The 18,925-nt window shown below is 48.6% G+C and overlaps 1 protein-coding gene across 5 annotated transcripts in view; it reads right to left on the reverse strand.

Annotated features, from left to right (window-relative positions):
* The window catches only part of RERE (arginine-glutamic acid dipeptide repeats), a 175,806-nt gene that overhangs the window by 105,520 nt on the left and 51,361 nt on the right, over nucleotides 1-18,925 (reverse strand). For all 5 annotated transcript variants that reach the window (XM_021417381.1, XM_021417380.1, XM_021417376.1 and 2 more), the window contains exons 2-3: nucleotides 16,381-16,851; nucleotides 6,426-6,496 (exon numbers count right to left, since the gene is read on the reverse strand). In XM_021417381.1, coding sequence (XP_021273056.1) covers nucleotides 6,426-6,496; nucleotides 16,381-16,705 — 396 coding nt within the window. In that variant the 5' untranslated portion in view covers nucleotides 16,706-16,851. The remainder of the gene's footprint in view (nucleotides 1-6,425; nucleotides 6,497-16,380; nucleotides 16,852-18,925) is intronic.

An 18,925-nucleotide genomic window follows, 5' to 3' on the forward strand; every position in this document is an offset into this window, starting at 1 on the left:
GGCACTGGGAGCAGGCACTGGGAGCAGGCACTGGGACCAGGCACTGGGACCAGGCACTGGGACCAGGCACTGGGACCAGGCACTGGGACCAGGCACTGGGACCAGGCACTGGGACCAGGCACTGGGAGCGCAGCCTGCCCGGTGCCAAGCACTGAGGGATGGGATGTGCCAAGATGTAGCCATCACAGTGACATTTCCCTTTCCCTACGGAAAACCATTTTGGAAGTGGGAAAACAAAATTTCCTTAATGAATTATCTTCGCGGGCTCGTGAAGCATAACAGTGTATCTTGGGAGACCGAGCAGGGATGCAGAAAGCTGACAGTGCTCAAGTACCCCCAAATGACCAGAGAGAAAATTTCCAACTGCAATAATCCTAAAGGTCAGAAGCGTTATTAAACATGACAGATGCCCTCACTATCCAACACCAGAGGACATGGCTAAATTTGTTCTAGCTCCATTTTCTCTTGCTCCGTGTAAAGCAGCAAATGAACCATTTAATGCATGTCTTTTTTAAAAAAATAGAAATAACATTTTTTCTCCCTCCATGTTTTAAGATGACAACTACTGATTTATTTAGCGGGCAGTTATCTCCATCTCAGGTGTAGGAAATGACTCGCTTTACTCTGCTACAAGGGAACTGGACAGTGCTAAAGAAAAAAAGGTGCTGAGGACTGCACTACCATGAGAAACACCTTAAAAATCCACAAACATGGGCAAGTCAGATGCACAGAGGAACCACTCCCACCCTTCTATCTCCAGTCAAGCCACTGCTATCATACGATGCACCATGTTCCCGTGTACAGATTACCAACCTCTTGATAATGGAATGTGGGCATGGGGAGCATTAATGGCATTTGCTTCAATTGCTCCTTCCTTCTTTTCCTTTCTACTTTTAAATTAGGAAAAATAACAACAGCAATTTTGCAAGATGAGCATGGCATTCCACACCCAATCCTATTTTTCGCTCTTCTCACAATTGCCCTTCCTGTTCTACACAGCAACCAGCTTCACCCTTACAGGCAGCAATCCACCGCGTGCTGGTTTGCTCTGAACCCACCACATCCTCGTCCTCCCTTTGGGGGTACCTGGAGCCTCTGCCCCCTGGTGCAGAACACACAGGGTAAGCGCATGAGAAAACGCATTATGGATTATTCTCCAGGATTTTTTTTTTCCCCATATGTAACCCATAAACAGCACGGTCTGGATTTCACTTGTACGGATCTAGGGCAGATGGAGGGGAATGGAGGAAGAGCTGGATTCGAGCCCTACAGCGAATAGCAGAGCTCGAGTACAGATAGTCCTCGCTCCCAGCTGTTTAATCCTTGTTCTCAACAATGTTCCCATCTGTTTGAAACCCCAAATATGAATGCCGTCTCCCTTTCCAAAAGGCGATGCTGCTGTGACATGGGACATCTATGGATAAATGAATTTGGTTGCACTGGGGCATCGCACTGCAAAAGCTACGCAGAAAAAAAACGACACAGTGAACCCCACAAAAATCCTCAGCGCTCTTGACAATATAATGTCATGGATGGAGTCAGAGACGTCTGCCAGCACCATGCACAGCTCCACAGCCCAAGACATGCTGGTTCAGCTCCTGCAGGAGGGCCAGGCTCTGCCTTGCCTTCAGGAGGCAGACAACAGAAGAGAAAGAACGCTGCTTTATTTTTCCATCAAGTTCAGTGCACATTAACCCCCAAAACCCAGAGCAGCCTCGTTCTTCTTTCTACAGCTCAACCCCATCCGAAAAGCATTCCCAACAGCTTGCTAATTTAACACACCAAAGGCAAGCAAATCAATTCGGCACTTAAGAACAGCCTGATGCTACACACGCGTTTTGTTACACGGACGTGACGAGCCCTCACCCTGCTGCATAGCACAGCTTCAATCTGCGCGAAAATTCCAAGTGTCATCTGGGCGAAAGCAAATCGCAAATCTATCGAGAAGCATTTTAAAAGGGAAGGGAATTATCAAAATGGATTCATATGCATCTGGAATGATTTAAATACAAAATGCCCAGCAAATCTCCCTGCTCTGCTGACAAATCACCAGCTGAGGTAAATCCCAGATAATGAAACATTGCGAGAAAGGCTCTATTTAATAATTTAGCTCCTGTCAAGGAGTTTGTATTGATTCTTGTTTTCAGCACAGGGAGAGAATGTTATCTTCAGCCTTACAGCTCAATGACAGCATCAGTGAATTTAATCACCGCGCAGCTCCTGCCATGCAATCCTTAAACTGTCACCTCCGATTCTCCATCATTCCTCGCCGCTCCCCTCCGAGCCCCCCACGCCCACATTTTCATACTAATCTCCTGCCCCACGCGTGCCCCTCTGTAATCACAGCAGCGTTTCAATCTGCTTCGCATTAGACCTAACAGCCCGATCTCATTTGCAGTCTAAATTCTTGAGCTTCAATAATTCAGCCCTCCTTCAAACGTCTCGCCCGCTCCGTCCGCCTCCCGGCAGCGCCCAGGGCGAGCACGGGACGGGAGCTCGGGGAGAAGGGACATCCGAGAGCTGCCCCAGCTGCAAAGGGGAGGCCCAGCTGGAGAAGGCGGAATCTGTATTCATCAGCATTTTTTTTTTCCACACCGAAATGGAAAGGTCAGGCCGCCTCGTCACCGGCCAGGAAAAATTAGCCGCAAATTAATTCAGCCGTGGTTCGGGAACAGAACATCAATTCATCTACAAACAGAGCGAGGCTTTTAAATACATGAACGCTTGTGGCTACAGCATCCTCACCCAGATATTTGCATTCAAAGCATTAGTGCCTATACAAGCGCAGAAGAGTGCCAGATCCCCGCTGCAACGGCTGCTAACGCACGGGGCTGGATGTACGAAGAACACAAAGGAGAGGAAGCGCACACCGCATAATTTAGAAAAACAGATTTCTTTTCTTTTTTTCCTCTTTATTCCCAGCGAGATGCAATCCTTTCCATTTTATAACCCTTTGGATCACAGTAAAACGATCCCAGAGGCCCTCACAGACAAGGTCATCATACACAGATTTTCTATTACAGGGCACTAGCGGCTCTTCACAACTGTCTTTTTATGCACTTCTGCCTTTCCATCCCGACTATAAATTGTTACAAGGCCCTGGGGCCATCCAGCTGCACGCTCCATTCAAATCAGGCTTCAAGGAGAAAGCAGCACCGTCAAGATGCTTCAATCAAGTAAACACACAGGCACAAAGGGCAACCGCATCACAAATAATAATGTTTTCTTTCATAAGGCAAATTCACCATTTTCCTGTTTTAAAAGCACCGCAAGTTTCTCTCTGATGCTCAGATTCAAAGTGGGGCCCATTAGCATTTTAAATGTGACACCAAATTAAGTCGAAACATGATAAATCAGAAGCATGCTGCTAAAACCCATTTGCCGGTTGGGCTCTCGGAGGAAAAAAAAAAAGGAAAACCTTAAAAAGGAAATGTGGGCTCATTTATCAAACACTGGAAACTCGTATCAAGGAAGGTTTAAAACAGGACAGGATTAGAGAGCAGATTTATCATCACTCTTACTACCAGAGGGCAAGGTGCATTAGCCCGTGGCACGGATGCAGGCAGCTCGTTAGCAGCGCCAGCAGCTGCTCGGTGCTGCACCAAGGGGCAGAGCCGTGCGTGGCTGTTGTTGCTGACCGACCCCACGTCCTCCTGCACACCCTCCCACCACCTCCTGCTGTTCCCTTCCTGCAGAACCCCGTTACCCAAGCAGCGTGCTACGTGCTGCAGCAGGAGCGAAGCTTCCAGCCCAACGCGAGGTCACGCTCGGGTGTGCAAGTTCTCAGCATCCAAGGGCCAGCGCTGTCAGCAGCACACAGCACCGCGAGGCGCAAGCCTGAGCATCCCCAGGATGAACCTTAAATCACACTGTAACCAGTGCTACCTCATCAAAGCTAAATTAACAAAAAAAGCCCATTAGTGAAGACATCTGGTAGAGTAAAAAAAAAGTTCAAGTAATAACGCTGTCTGGAAACCTGCGCTTTTTTTTTTTCCCCCCCTTCCTGCAGCTCTACTGCTGCACTGTATTAGATCTGTGCCTCTCTGGAACTTAATAGATCTGCACAGAGGAAGCTCTGCCAACTAGATCTGGTTCAGATCAGGCTACAGCAGGCTTGGCAGCGTGCTTGGCCTCTACAAAACTATCAATAACGTTCCCTTTACGCTGGGTTCTGCTGACTGTCACAGGCTTCCTAGAGAATGCCCTTCTAACACAGGCGTGCTTTGTGCTTTGCCACAACCACCATCACCTCTGCAGCCACACCACTGCCCCCAGCAGGGTACCCCACAGATGGTGGCAATCTTCTGGAGATGCTGCCACACGGAACAAATGCAAAGTTTGTCCAAATCTACGGGGCCGCTGGGGTTTGCTATCAATGCAGCTAGCATCCATCAACGATGCAGGAAGCGCAGCAAAATTCTTAATCATGCAAAGGCAAAATGGATTAGATGGCAGAAGCTGAGAAGTATGACCTATGAAAACAGACTTTAATCTCTTAGTCAAATGGAATAAGGAAGGACACGGGGTTCAAGAGAAACTGGAGCAAGCCTACTCCTGTCATTTGCCAAAAAGACAAAGATAGAAAAATCTCTGCATGTTTTCCCTGCCACCCTTCCCCCATTCACCCCCACATCCTACAACTTCTGAAGCCAAAAGGCCCCTGCACCAGGCAGCTGCTTTCTGAACCCAGCACTCAGATCTCAGCATGCAGCCAGAAGCTGGAACGTGCACATGAGTTCTCCCCCCCCAGCTTCTGCATACCATCAACTTTCTAAAGCAAAGTTCAGGCAGATGAAAATAGCAGAATAAACCCAAGACGTGATGCCTTCAGAATACTGTTACCTCACTCCTGACTCTCATCCCTTTGCCTGGTTCCTAAACAAGCACGGGGTTTGCTTGGATCCTAAAGTGAGACTGAGCTAGAAAGGATTTGTATATTCAGAAGCAGAGCTTTTCACAGCAATTGTCATGGAGTGGCAATGCTAAGTAAAAGCCAGTGGATTTGTACCTGCTGTGGCATCTTCCACCGAAAAAAGACAAATGAAAGCTTCCCTAAAGGCACGTTAGTTTGTACCCCGCAGTACCTTTCATATCACACTGTTCTGAACAACAAAAAAACCCTTGAAAATTTGACTATCACACCCTTTCCTTTTAAAACGCAAGCTTACATTCCTCCTAAGCAGTAAAGAAAATAAAAATGTAAAAATCCACTTTTGCTCCTGAACAGCATGCAGAGCAATAGGAAGGGTCGGCTGAGTCGTACATGCAGCCAAAAAACTTGCTTTATGATAACCCAAACGACAACGTGCTTAATTAGCAGGCGACATTTCAAAGCTGTTGACTTTTCCTTCCCTGCTCCACTTGACACGCTGAGCTGAAGGCAAAACAGGGCTGTGCTCCTGTTGCTATCTGGCACTAGGAGAGGAGAAATCAAGTGTCCTTTCCACTGCACGTCTTTCCTTTCCCCAGCAGTAAAATCAACAGTGACAAACGCACTGAAGACTCATCTTTGCAAGCACCATCAGCGTCAAAGCGCTTTGGTGGTTTTATGTTCTTTTCCAACCTGGCCCAGGGAGCCTGCTTTGGCGTGGGGGTTGGACTCGATGATCTCCAGAGATCCCTTCCAGCCCCTACAATTCTGTGATTCTATCATTTCTACATGAGCCTTTTACGTATTTTGTCAGTAAGAAAAATCCAGCAGGAAAATTAAAGAACTCAGAGTAGGCAAAAGAAAACAAAGGAATGATGCTATTTCCATGTGAAAATGCACAAGATTGCCAGCAACACTGATGTCATATCCTGTGCATACTGAAAACTAAAACATGGTGCAGTGCCCACACAGCTCCGCCAACAGCCTTAACTGCTGCGTTAGACCAACAGAGACAGCAGAAGCTTTAGCTTTTGTTGCTGTTAACACCCCGGGGAACTGATGCAACTCTGCAAGACCTGCCCAGAGCAGCGACTATGGCTTTGTAACTCCATCCCAGCACAAAGGCACCTGCTGACACACAGGGGCAGTCCAAGCGGGGCTGAGCTCTGAAGGCCGTGGTGGGGGACGTCCAGCTGCTGCCACACTGCTGGTACAGACAGCTCAGCACAGCCCACGCTTCCCCAAACCCACCAGCAGCTACAGCTGCCCCGTCCCAATCCCTGCACCCAGCACCATCCTCCAGCAGAGCTGGAACTCCCATGAGTTGCAAAGCCTTATCATGAAGCAGGGCACGACTTGAACTCTGCAGCCTAATTAGCTACAGCTGCACAAGCACAGATCTCAGCCTTAACAGCAGAACGAGTCTAGTTCAGAAGCCAGCGGGACGACTGAGGAGCTACGGGACGGGGCACGGGCCAGCAGGCACTGCCACCTGGCTGCACAAGGGGTGGGGAAAAGGAAGAGGAGGAGGAGGAGATGTGAAAACGTTTCTTACCAGTTTGAAGTCTTGAATGCTGCAGATGAAATACGGCGTATTCGGCCGGCGGCTTTCAATATATACGCAATCTTTAAAAAAACAAGATTTTAAAATAATGGAAATTAACTTCTGTACCTCAAAGAAAGAACATGAAGACAGGATAAATTAAAAACAGCCTATGCTTGGAAAGAGCCACCATTTCATTTGCATAACATAATTCATTCCAAGTGTGATCCATAAATAGAAGCTAGATGCTTTATGATGATAAATAAGGGAATTAGCTGCATCATTTTGATTCGAGCAGACATTTTGCTAGGAAAACAAAAGGAAGTCACACAAGACCCATTCAGAACCTGGTTAATAAAATGACCACGTCACAACCTATGAACCAGGTCAAAGTCAGAAAGGAAACTAATCAGATCTTCTGTGGTTAACCTGGTATTAAGGACCCAGGGCCAACATATTTTCTCTAATTGCAAAGAACACCAAGGCAACCCATCGCAGATGAAATGCAGCACACTGAATTAGGATTACCTCGGGGAAGAGCTGCGCTTTCTCCAATTACATTTGACACGACAGAAACAGAGTAATTATTTTGGCTTGCTTTTGACAACCGGACCCTACAAGGTTGCTCTAAAATGAGGACTGCTGTATTTAAAAGCGCCTCAGTGATGATTGCCACAGAAGCAGCGTCTCAGAATGAAACTACGGCACAGAGGGGAAAGAACTGCCTGATTAATGATAATGACCTGAGAAACCCACGCTGCCTCACCCAAGCAGCCATCCAAGGGCAGGCCTGGCGACCATGCAGGCGGTAACTGCTGCCCTCAGACAGAAGATACAAAGAACCCCAGCTGTTCCATGAGGGATTCCCCATGAACCTACATGTTTCTACAGAGACATACTCAAGTTTCGGAAGACACACTTGAAATCACAGCGAACACCCTGCTTCATACCATGGAAAACCATGGAATCCTGTTCTGCGTACACCAACAACATCCATTTCCACCACAGAGACAGGACCAGGAGGGGAAAGCACGAAATGGCTCTGGCTTCTCTACTGCTCACTTCACGTCTAAGTATAGAATTATTTTTCCTCCATTTCTTCCCTTTTTCTGTCCCTTGATCTTCCTAAATTCTCAGTCTCAACATAAGCGTGCAAACGTGGGACAGCTCAGCTTGCACACCCAGTGGAAGGAATTGCAACGCGGAGGCATTTCAGTTTTCCTGACCCAGGCTTTCGGTGCCGCCCGGGAGAGATGCTGGTCTGCAGGAGGTTACAAATCAGGTTGGTGTCGGAGCACATGAGCATCAAAGCCGGGCAGAAGGTCACCTTGACTTCTGCACTGCAAGGAGCTCCTCGCTGACAGCCCCAGCTCGCCACGGCCCCGTCCCCAGAGAGCCAGCCAACAGCTAAAAGCAATCACTTCAGCTGTCACCCAAACCTTGCTGCGACAGCTCAAATAGCTCGGGCTTTTAACAGAGAAACGTTACCAGAGAAATGGGAAAAGGTTACCGAGGCCCTCCTGTTCTTCAAAAGAAAAACCCTTTAGCACAACTACTATTCAGTGGTGCACACACCAGGCAGTTCCTTGAATTAAAAAGCCTAAAGCCACGGAGCACAAGTTCCCAGAAGAGATCTCATCTCACAGGAGCACGGAAATGCATGCAAGCTGCGAGCACCCAGAATGCAGGAGAGCATCCTCCTCTCCTCCTCCAGCAGCTGCTCCCCAGTGCAACCACAGGAGCACCTACACAAACCTGGACGCACCAAATTCCTGCATGCAACGCTACCCAACGGGCTTCCTCACTGTGCCAGTCTCCATCTATCAAAAAACACCCCGCTCATCGTTTCACGGCAGCATTTAATAAAGTTAAATGAGCTTGACAAAATGGATTTCCCTTTTAAGCTGGAAATATATCGCTTCTATTACAGTAAGAATCAAAGATACAGGATGAGGATCCGGATTACTCATTGGGCCAGCGTCGGCAAAGCCTGGGGTGGGCAGCAAGGGGATCTGCTGGGCATCCCTCCCTGACTTTGGTGCAAAGAACACGGTCACCGCGGGGCACGTGCCATGGGCCCAGCACAGGGCACACCTACCAGCTCCAGAGCTCCCCAGCACCACCAAGCAAGCAGGCCAGCCTCATTCTGCACTGCTTCTTTTTGCCATCTGCAGCGTGACAAGCCAAACATCTTGCAGCAAGAGTCTCTAAAGAAACAGCGACTTTGCGGATGTTAAATGCACTGAAATCTTGGCTTTTTTTTTTTTTCCATTTTTAATAGGAAAATTATAAACGTTTTTAAACAACAACCTCCACTGTCTCTGTACAATTACGCAGAATTACGCCCATTCAGATTGAGCAAAATTTGCCTCTCCCAAATGACCAATTTCAAGCTCCGTATTTTCGAGCTAGGATAGTAGCAGCTGTTGCAACACCATGCATATGTACACTTTAAAAGCTTCAAATATCATATATGTAATCAACCATCAACACCAGAAGAACTGTAATCTACTTGACTTGTAACTCACGCAGCACCTTTTACCCCAAATCCTCCAGCTCCCAGAGTCACAGCCTCTTGGGAGCTGGGACCAAACTCATCCTCTGTGCCTCCTCGTACTGACCCTGTGTGCTTCAGCTCGGCTTCTTCCCCCCATGGACAGCCCCAGGACCACACGAGCCCTGCAGCAGCTTGCCACCCAGCGCTCCCCAGCTGACCACTCCGCACAGAAAGCCCATGCTGCTCGCTGGGTGATGCGGGCGCGTGGTGGAACAAATTCTCACTCCTTCGTGGGAAATCCTGCGGCGTTCCGTGGGGATAAAGAGCTACAGGGCGTTAGATACAAGCAACAACTTCTGTGATCCTTTTTTTTTTTCTTAATATCTCAGTCCTGCAAGCCTCGTGCTCCGGATGCTGGCAGGCAGGACGCTGAGCAGGGCGAAGCATCCCTCCACAACAGCCCCAAAGCCAGGGAACACAACCTGGCAGAGCAAACCCTGACCCACGAGTTCAGCGCAGGAATAGAGGCACACCTGGCTGCCTGCCAACGGGAAAAACAAAGATGACAACCCGCTCAGGTGCCTGCAAAGCAATCCAGGCCGTGCAGATAAGAAAACAAGTTAATTCAGGTGTAAAGCAATGCTACAAAAAGATAGCAACTGGAAGAACGCCAGAAGGGGAACAGTTATGGATGCGTCCACATTAGCCACTCAAAGCTCACCATAAAATGCAATTACGTGCATTTACCAGAGATCCAAACCACAAATACATCATTTTGAAGAAGAGCTCTGTGGATGAGGTGACAAAGGAAAGCCGCGCACCGTTTCCCAAAGGCAACAAACTCGCACAGCTAAGGCTTATGCCCACAAAAATACCTACCACGGGTCAACAGCAGCTGCTCCCTGCCTGACCACGCTGCCACGTGCTGCTGCGCTGACCACACACTTGTGCAACACCTGAGCTCCACGCAGCTGCAGAGAGCTTGGGCAGAGACATGGATAATGACAACCAATTCCCAGCACTATTGCTCAGGCTGCTTTGGGTCTGAGCATCTCTTCCAACTCGGATGCCCCATTTCTCCAACAGAAGCAGCCGAAAGACCTGAAGTCACAAAATAAAGATGCTCACCGGGCCCTGAATGGTTACTGATCCGGATCGGGGTGACACGGCTCTGCACACCAAGCAGCAGGGTGAAGCCTGGGGCTGCCAGCCCCGCACAGTGAGCCCAGCCCGCGTGCCCTCCTGCCTTCAGCCAGCTCCGAAATTCCTGTCAGTTGTCCCAACACCTCTCATTCTAGGAAGGGATTCACAGCATAGGTATGTTTCAGACACACACTATTAGTGTGTCTCAGTGCTTTCCACTTCAAAAAGCCCAACAAAAACCAAACTGACTATGAACACCTTCCTGTGCATTTCTCCATCTAAACACACTCCAGTGGCGTGCCCACAGAAGTTGCTCAATAGCAATACACAATCCCACGACCACTGATTTTCCAACAAATACTGGCTTCCCCACTGCAAGGACAACAGAGAGCAAGAAATCCCGTGTTCCTACACAGCCAGTGGGCCTCGCTGCCTGCCTCCATTTGCTTTCTATCCTATTTTGTGTAAAACCTCCCACTGGAGGCAAAGGATTTCTGCGACACATGGCAGGGACTCATTACGCCTTCGGGCTTGTGACACTCACCAGATGTGCCCTGGTTCTGAAGGGTTACTTTAATATTCCCACACTAAAAGCTGCTTTTAAAATTAGAGCTGGCACACACGGATTGAGAGATCTTTTGGTTAAAAAAAAAACAAACAACCTCATTGAGCACAGGAACCTTTATCAGCTTAAACGCAGCAGCTTACGTTGCAGCCATCTCCGCAATTAATCCTGTTGGGTTTCAGCTAATGAGAGAGCACTTGCGCCATCCAAGCACGAACGCCACAGGCACCCTGCAGCACAAACACTTCCAGGAGATTCCTTGAAAGCCACTGGCAAGGCATCACCCACAGCCCCTGCCCTCACAGGCTCACACTGCAAGCACGCAGAGAGGCAGGGCGCATGCATCTCCCAGTCCTGTCATCCCAGCAGCTCTCTGGGTTACACCCCCCCCCTCGCTTTGCTTTCCTTTGGATATTCTACATGAGAGCCACGTGTTCTGAAAGATGATGCACCAGATGTGCAGTCACTCTGCTAAGCACGGCATGAAAGACGACAGAGCTGGGCAGGCACCGAGTTGCGCTGGTCCGTGCACCCACAATCACCAAGGAGCAGAAGGGGCAGCAGGTCCAGCAAAGCAGTACAGGTGCCTGTTCCACACGCAGCCAGCCAGAGTCCTGAAGCCGTACTCTGCGTGTGCCTGCCCCTCCTGCTTCTCCTGCTCTATCTCCATTAACACAGCGACAGGCAGGGCAGCGTTCCTTTACAAACACCCAGGCAGCCCCGTGCAGCAGCTCTGCTCTGCCAGCACCACCCTGGGCTTGGGAGAAGAAAAGAAAGGAAGAAACAAAAAGAAGAACCTCAATGGTTCCTCCACGTTCTAAACACAGACTACCAAACCCCCGAAAACAAAGGTCAGGAATGGAAACAGGCCTCTTGCTGCAGCAACACCTGGGCACTACGGTTCGACGCCGGCCACAGAAACAAAGCGAGAAATAGATCAGAAATGCTAGATACGTGGTTTTATCTAGAGAAATATTGCTGCTGACAGGTCGGGAGCTGTGCAGTTGCCTCTCTTCCCCCGTATGGCTGACAGCAAACAAATTGCCGCGCTGATCTCGCGCTGTCACTTCCCGCTGAGCAGATTTCAAGCAATGCTGCTCGCTCCCCGGCAGAGCGCCATGCGTCGAGCCCTGCTCTGCAATAAATGGCTCGAGCAATTTACCGTGCTCATTTGAGGCTCACAGGAGTATTCCCGATGCCTGGACTGTAGTTCTTATTTGGCAAATGATTTTATTATAAACTGGTATCATAGCGAATCCATTTTCTTTAAAGGGTTTCTGCTGCTGTTTAATGGACTGTCAGTATAATTTAGATTTCATCTATTTAAACTCATTCAAGCCTGGCTCCTGATTGTACAATAAATGGAACATATTTCTATTCAACAAAATTAATGACAGTTAATTGTAGTCTGCAGTCCCCAGTTTTCTAAAGGCGACCGCTCGGCAGCTCAGGCTCGAGCTGCAGCACCTCCCACAACAGTGATCTCCCCCCAGGCCACAATGAAAGCAAAGAGGCTGTAGGTGCTCGGCCACTAGCTCAGATTTGGGGATCCTCCCACCTGAGAACAGGCATTCTTCCTCCGAGCACATGGAAAGAGAGGAAGGGAGCCAGCAATAGTGCAGCCTGCTCCACAACGGCCCCAAATCAAAACGCACCGCTGCGACAAGTCATCCCATTCCATCTCTTCCTGCTAAGTGTAAAATTCCAATTTTACAATTCCACAGGGGAAAAAAAAAAGAAAAATATTTTCCAACTTTGTAACAGATCAAAAAAAAAAAAAAAAAAAACTTGCCAGAACTTCAAGGTTTACAGAAGATGCATATTCATAACGTATCTATTTTTATATTTGAATTCTGGCATGCCCACCTCTCTCAGCTGGTAAAGCTGTCAGAATAAATAGGAGGCAGCACCTGGAAGGCTGACAAGCACCCGAGCCCTGTCAGACAGGAGCCAGTCACTGTCAAGGAGAGAGCCAAATCCCGCTGACACTCTCCAACCCAAATACCACCGAGCTGCTTATCACAAAGCGCTTCCTCCCCCTCCCTCTGTTTACTCTGTTACAGAACTGGCTGCTTGTTTGATAAAGCTGGTGGGGGTTTCCAGATTAAAACAACTATGTCAGCAATTTCCTCAGTTACAACAAAGCCAAACGTGCAGGGAACAACACAAGACACTGAGCCAGGAGCAAAACAAAGCTTCGGAATTCGGAGGCCTGAACTGCTGCCACTAGCAAGCGTGCAAACGAGGGAAGCAAAACACCTCCTGGCTGCTGCAGTCACTCAAGGGCTATGGCTAAGGAAGGCCACAACCACATTCTGATTATGCTGAACTACAGAGCTGGGTTTTCTAACTGGACCTAGGAGGAGGTGCCAGAAGACTGCCAGCCCACGTGGAGAAACACATGGCACAACTGCAGGTGGAAGCTACTCAGAGACAATCCAGAGACAATCCAGAGACAACCCCTCAGCTGCACCGAGCACGGACGAGGTGCATCTCCCCTGCCTCAGCGCCCTCCCAGCAGCACAGATCACACACAGCGCTCACATCACCTCTTGCAAAGCAGCTGGCTGCTGGGCTAGGATGCAGCCCGCTAATGCCCGGCTCTCCCAGCAGCAGCATTTCACCTTCCATTACCTCACGTCAGCTCCTCTTGCTGAGGTGCTGTTTACATAGCTACTGATGTCACTGCAGAAACAGATCCTCGCCAATCCTTTTAATCCCTGCAGATCCCTTTAAACGTTTCTACCCAGGCAGAGCAAACAGTGCTGCCCTGGTCCGCAGGTGACACATCACATCACCTGCTTCCCAAACCAACCCAGGCCCTCGCCCAGCTCGGCTTTCCCAGCGCAGACTCACGGTGCCATCGCAGTGACGCTATGACAGCAACAGCATGGCAGCATTGAGTTCCAGGGTGAAAGGAACTGGAAGGGAGCTTGTGGAAACGGAGGGGACAGATGGGGAAGTGGGCCAGCAGCTTTCAGGACAGGACCGTGTGACTGCCAACACAGCCAAGGAGATTAATTGCATCGTGTCATCTCTAAGCTCTACTCCAATTTAGATGCATGGTTTAAAGCTATGCATATGTTCATTATGTCTATGCAAATTAATAAGAAGAGTATTTGCACAGTAACACGGTAGCATAACCTATTTGCAAAAAAAAAAAAAAATCCAAGGATCTTGATTATCTGTTTATTTACAGTTACTATTACTCAAATACAGATGCTGAGCTTAGCACCAAGAAAATCAAGTGTTGGATTAACGGCTGCACAGCAGACACAGGGACACTGCAACCGAGGGCTTCGTGGGTACAAAACGCAGGCCTGCAGCATCCCCTGATCACATCAGAGCATTTAAGAGATGGAATCAGACAAATGGAAAAGATTTCCTTTCCCTGAAGCCCAGAAGATGTAAGCTGCAGACAGCGATCCATTCTGCACACACCTTTAGCGTTCATCTCTCTAATCCTTGCTGTGCGAGTCTCATTAATTTAAATTCTCTTAATCTCTCTCAAATTGTATGTAATTTATTCCTTTAGTTACACACACATCTCCCTATATATAACCTAGCCAGAAAACGTAAGATTTTCTTCTGCAATATGTACTACAATTCCTTTAGAATATGTATTACGCACTGAAGTGTGAATTCAGAAGCTCGCTCCTGTTCGGAAGTTATGTTTTACATTGAAGAAGTGTTAAAAACTCCAACAAGGCCATTGTGGTCTCATCCTTGCTCACACTCCTCCACAACTGCGCTGACCAAGCACGTGTGCACACTGCTCCTGCAGTCCAAGACAAGAGGCAGGTGCCAATTAAAGCACAAAGAGCCAACGGGACAAACGTCAGCGCTACGGTACGGCTCCTGCTGAAATAAGGTCGCACCTACATAGAAAATGCAGATCTTTAACATTCATCCATATGAGGTTTAAGTAACACAGAGGCAGAATCAAGCACATGGAAAGGACCTCCTTGCCTTAAATCCTGTGTATGCATAACCACCATCTTCCCCAGCACGGGCCTGCGGGCAGCTACACCCCGCACACAGTGCCCTGCTGCTACATCTGTACATCAACGTTTCTCTTCCGAATGGATTCTCAAGCAGGGAAACAACACTAAGCCAGCGAAGCTCTCTCCATGCTACCTGCACTCCTGGCTCCCTCCTCCTGCAGCTCTCCTGCAAAGGTGCAGGTCGTGCTTCCCGCTGCCCTGCAAACCCCCCTCCAGCTGAGCAGCATGCCAAGCACTGCAGCTCCTGAACAAAGCGCTAATTCTTCCCCGATCCGCTGCAGAATGAGATGGAGAGCACTGTGATTTTCCATCTTAATTTTACGCCAAGTCTTCCCGCGATGAAAGCCAGCATATCGCATTGTACTGCTGGGCCCACACAACAGCTGTTCCTAACATACTCGTATTTTTCATCCTCTGACACTGAAAACACGATTGCTCCAAAGCTGATCCTTAGGCAGGCTCCCTATTGCTACCGCTCAAGCAACAGATACCGCTCAGCTACAAGCCCTGATGGAGAGGAAAAGACCATTTCCAACTGCTCTGAAGATGTCAGCGAAGCACTTCAATGGGTAAGCTGCTCTGACAAACGCTGGTCGTTCTACATAGAAGCAGACTACAACTTCTGCACCGGACTATGGACAGCCCTATTTCAGCACCCACACATGCAAGGAGCACTGCAGAGCATTTACAGCCGCCACATCTGGATAGAGCATTTCAACCACTCACAGTACCCATACCGTGACATTTCGGTACTCGAGATATGCAGCACCTCATAGAAAAATCAGACAGGCTTTTACCTCTGTAGTTTCCATGGTTTTTATTTGGAATTCATCTGATTTGCTCCAGCAGCATTACTACACCACAGCAATCGTTTGACAAAGAGCAATATAAAACTGGCAGAGCCCCTAAGCCAGCACTCTGAACAGTACAGTCCAAGATGAATATTCCTGGTGGTGAAACAAACAACTGCAATTAACTCCTAAAACACAGCATAAATGAACACGGGCTTTTTTGCTCAAAAAACAAGGAATACAGCTGGATGAATAATCTCCACGATTTTATTTTGAGGAAGGAGTTAGCTGGCAGCAGCCACAGGTTAGACCTTCAAACCTTACATGAGACTGAAAACCTCAACTTTGCAGCAATTGAATGGCACGTCCAAGACATGCAGAGCGTACTGCAAGCTTCTCTCTGCTGTGCTCACACCCAGACACCAACAGCTCTCCTCAGTACACACACTGCTGTGCACAGGCATTAGCTGGCTATCGTGAGGGCAGGGAAAACAAATGAGATAAAAGGTGTGAGATCTTAACTCACCTGATGTACACGCCAAGGATTTCAACAAATAAAATGGATCAGCAGAATAATAACGTGGGGAGGATGCCACCTCATCCAACCTCTAGCTCACATCATGTCTAGTTTCAAATTCAGACCATGTGCATGGTCCAGATCAATTCTGAGATTCTTGGGCAGACATCCCATACAAAGCAAAGATAATGGAGTAGAAAGTGAAAAAAGGTGGCTCATTTTTCAAGGAAAACTCACGTGCATTTCAACAAATGGGACATTACGACATGTAGCCGTAAAGCTTTGCGTGCGTACCCATCATCATCTCCAATGGAAACGTGGCAACCTGCCCCCATACAAACACAGCCTGGAGGAGGAGCGAGCCCAGCACACCACGTGCTGCAGCCAGCTAGCTGCTAGCTAAGTGCCCAAATACTTGCAGAGGAAACACGTAACACAGGGACTCCTTACCTCCAGGCCTGTACACAACGTCATCCTCTGTGATGAAAGAGGTGATTTCACCGTTGTCTGTTCTCTCGTATCGGGATTTCTTCTTGGGCGGTTTCTTTTTGCTTTTCTTTGTGGACTCCTCCGTGGTGGCACTGTTGTTGTCATTGTCCTCATCTTCGCTGTGGTCACTCTCTGCATAATTCTTGGCTCCTCCTTCCAACGTGCAGCTCCGCCGAGGACGCGAGTTCTCGCTCTCCCTCACCTTGTCTCTCTTGTCTCGCTCCTTGTCCCGGTCTCTGTCCCTGTCTTTCTCTTTGTCTTTGTCTTTTTCTTTGTCTGCTGTCATGATTCGCCACGTGCCTTCTTCTGTCCTCTCACGGCTGGGCCTCCGTGAAAGGTAGACAGTGAGCCTGGGCTTCAGTCTTCTGAATTTCTCACTCAAATCCAGGAAAAATTCAACCACTCCAACAACCCCAGCGTTTTAAAAAGGTTCTTGAAGGAGGAAGGGGGAGGAAAAGAGGGGAAAAAGCCCATGTTAATACTCAACATTCTTTTGACTTCTGAAAATACCAATTAAAACAAAAGAAACCCACACCCCAAAGTTATTTAGTACAGAAAATACAACCCTGCAAATACAAGACAGCCCTTTGAAGTGATAGACCCACCTTCCCAAAACCAGAGCTAGCAGTTTTACAACCAAGCTGTAACCCAGAGAGCACGGGAACGAATGAATTGAAAATAAAACACGCACTACTTCGAAAATTGGCTTCTCCACACATCATGCTTGCTTTACCACTAACGGAAGACAAGGAGGTGGATTCTATAAGCCACCAGCTTCACACACTCAGTTTCCTGCTGGGGAACAGAATGGGAAGAGATAATCCTGTGCTTTTACCTCCTTGATCATTTAATCAATACTCTTAACATCAACTGCGCTATTTTTTCCTTTAGTGCAAGCCTAGAGTAAGAAAGCCCGGACTGGCTGCTGCAAGAGAATTGGCAAGCCTCGCCTTGCAGGCCAGGATCCCCAAAGCACAGCCAGGCACACAGAGGAGCTGCACACCCAGCTCCCCCCCAAGCACCAGCCAGCTGTCCCCAGCAGACACTGCTGCCCCACCTCAGCTGAACCAAAGGCCAAAAAGCATTGGCTCCAGGCAGCCACGTCCCATTATTCTTATCACTCAAAATGCAGTTTCCTTCCAATACCCTCTCTGTTGCTCGGATCAAAACTGCAACTGAGTTCAGCACGCTACACCTCGCAGCAACAGCCAGCAGCACTTTCTGTCTCCGGAGAGGCTTCTAGCAGCTAAGATATCTATCTTCCCGTGGTCATCAATCCAGGGTAAGAGCTGGGCAACCCATCATCCTCCTTTGCAGAGGGAAAAAAAAAAAAATCAAGCAAGAACAAGCAGAGAAGTACTCAAAACACTTCACACCTCTTCAGAAAGGTGCCTGACGTTCTCTACAAGAGAATGCCAATGCAGCAAGTCACACAAGCTGCGTCTTGATATTAAGGTCTGTCCTCCTGCAGCCTCCATTACTCCTCAACAGAGTTCAAGCTGCTATCCTAAAACGCAATTCAGGCCCATCTTACACTGCAGACCGCATCAATCCTAAAAATACAGCAGCTGTAACTCAAATCTGCGTACTAATTGTGTACTAACCCTGTTTCACCAGCACCATGCAACTTCCCAGGACTTCTACTGCGATAGGAATGACTGCAGCCTTCTGCACAGTGCAGCACTCCAGCACAAAAGGCAACGAGCTAACAGGGCTGAGCGCCCGCACGGGGAGCGGCTGGAAGCACACTGAAGAAATTAGAAGACTATTTTGATTTTCAAGAAGGCAGTGAAGCTGAGTATTTGAAATGTCCTCGGTGCGACGTGAATCCCAACCTACGACGTATTCCTGGCCCTGCTGACTACTGCTTCCAGCAATGGAAACAGCCACAGAGACAAATTGCTGTTACTGATATAGTTCAGGCCGGAGCTTGAATCTCTCGGGCATTTCCTGAATGAACCAATCATCCAGGTAAGAAACGATTCTATTTGCTTTCCCCCTCGCAGCAGCTGCCATCGTTCCGCTAACACACAGGGGAACCCAGTGCAGCTCCAGGAGAGGAGGCCACAATGAACCTGTCAATTGCCAGGGAAGTTGCAGGTGCAGTGATAGCAACAGTCCGCAGAGACCCAACAAGAAACGTCTTCCATTTCTAGAGGCTAGGAAACTCCTCCGTAGCAAGCTTGAGGATTCGTCGCCTTCCCTCCCCAACCCCTGACTGTTGTTACGACATAATCAGAGAGCAAACAATCATTTATTTGGATTGAGAACAAATTACTTCCCCAGGGCAACCTAAGATTCCAAGCAGAGGTGTCTCAACCTACGTACAGGAGATCTCTCTTGGAGGCTAGAAACTGAAGGATAAGAGATAACCCAGATATTTCAGGGACAGATAAGAGCCAGTCACTTGTGTGTGCGTCACGTGTGCGTCACGTGTGCGTCACGTGTGCGTCACGTGTGCGTCACGTGTGCGTCACGTGTGCGTCACGTGTGCGTCACGTGTGCG

Source organism: Numida meleagris, chromosome 20 (assembly GCF_002078875.1).
Source record: "Numida meleagris isolate 19003 breed g44 Domestic line chromosome 20, NumMel1.0, whole genome shotgun sequence".
NCBI classification, from domain to species: domain Eukaryota; kingdom Metazoa; phylum Chordata; class Aves; order Galliformes; family Numididae; genus Numida; species Numida meleagris.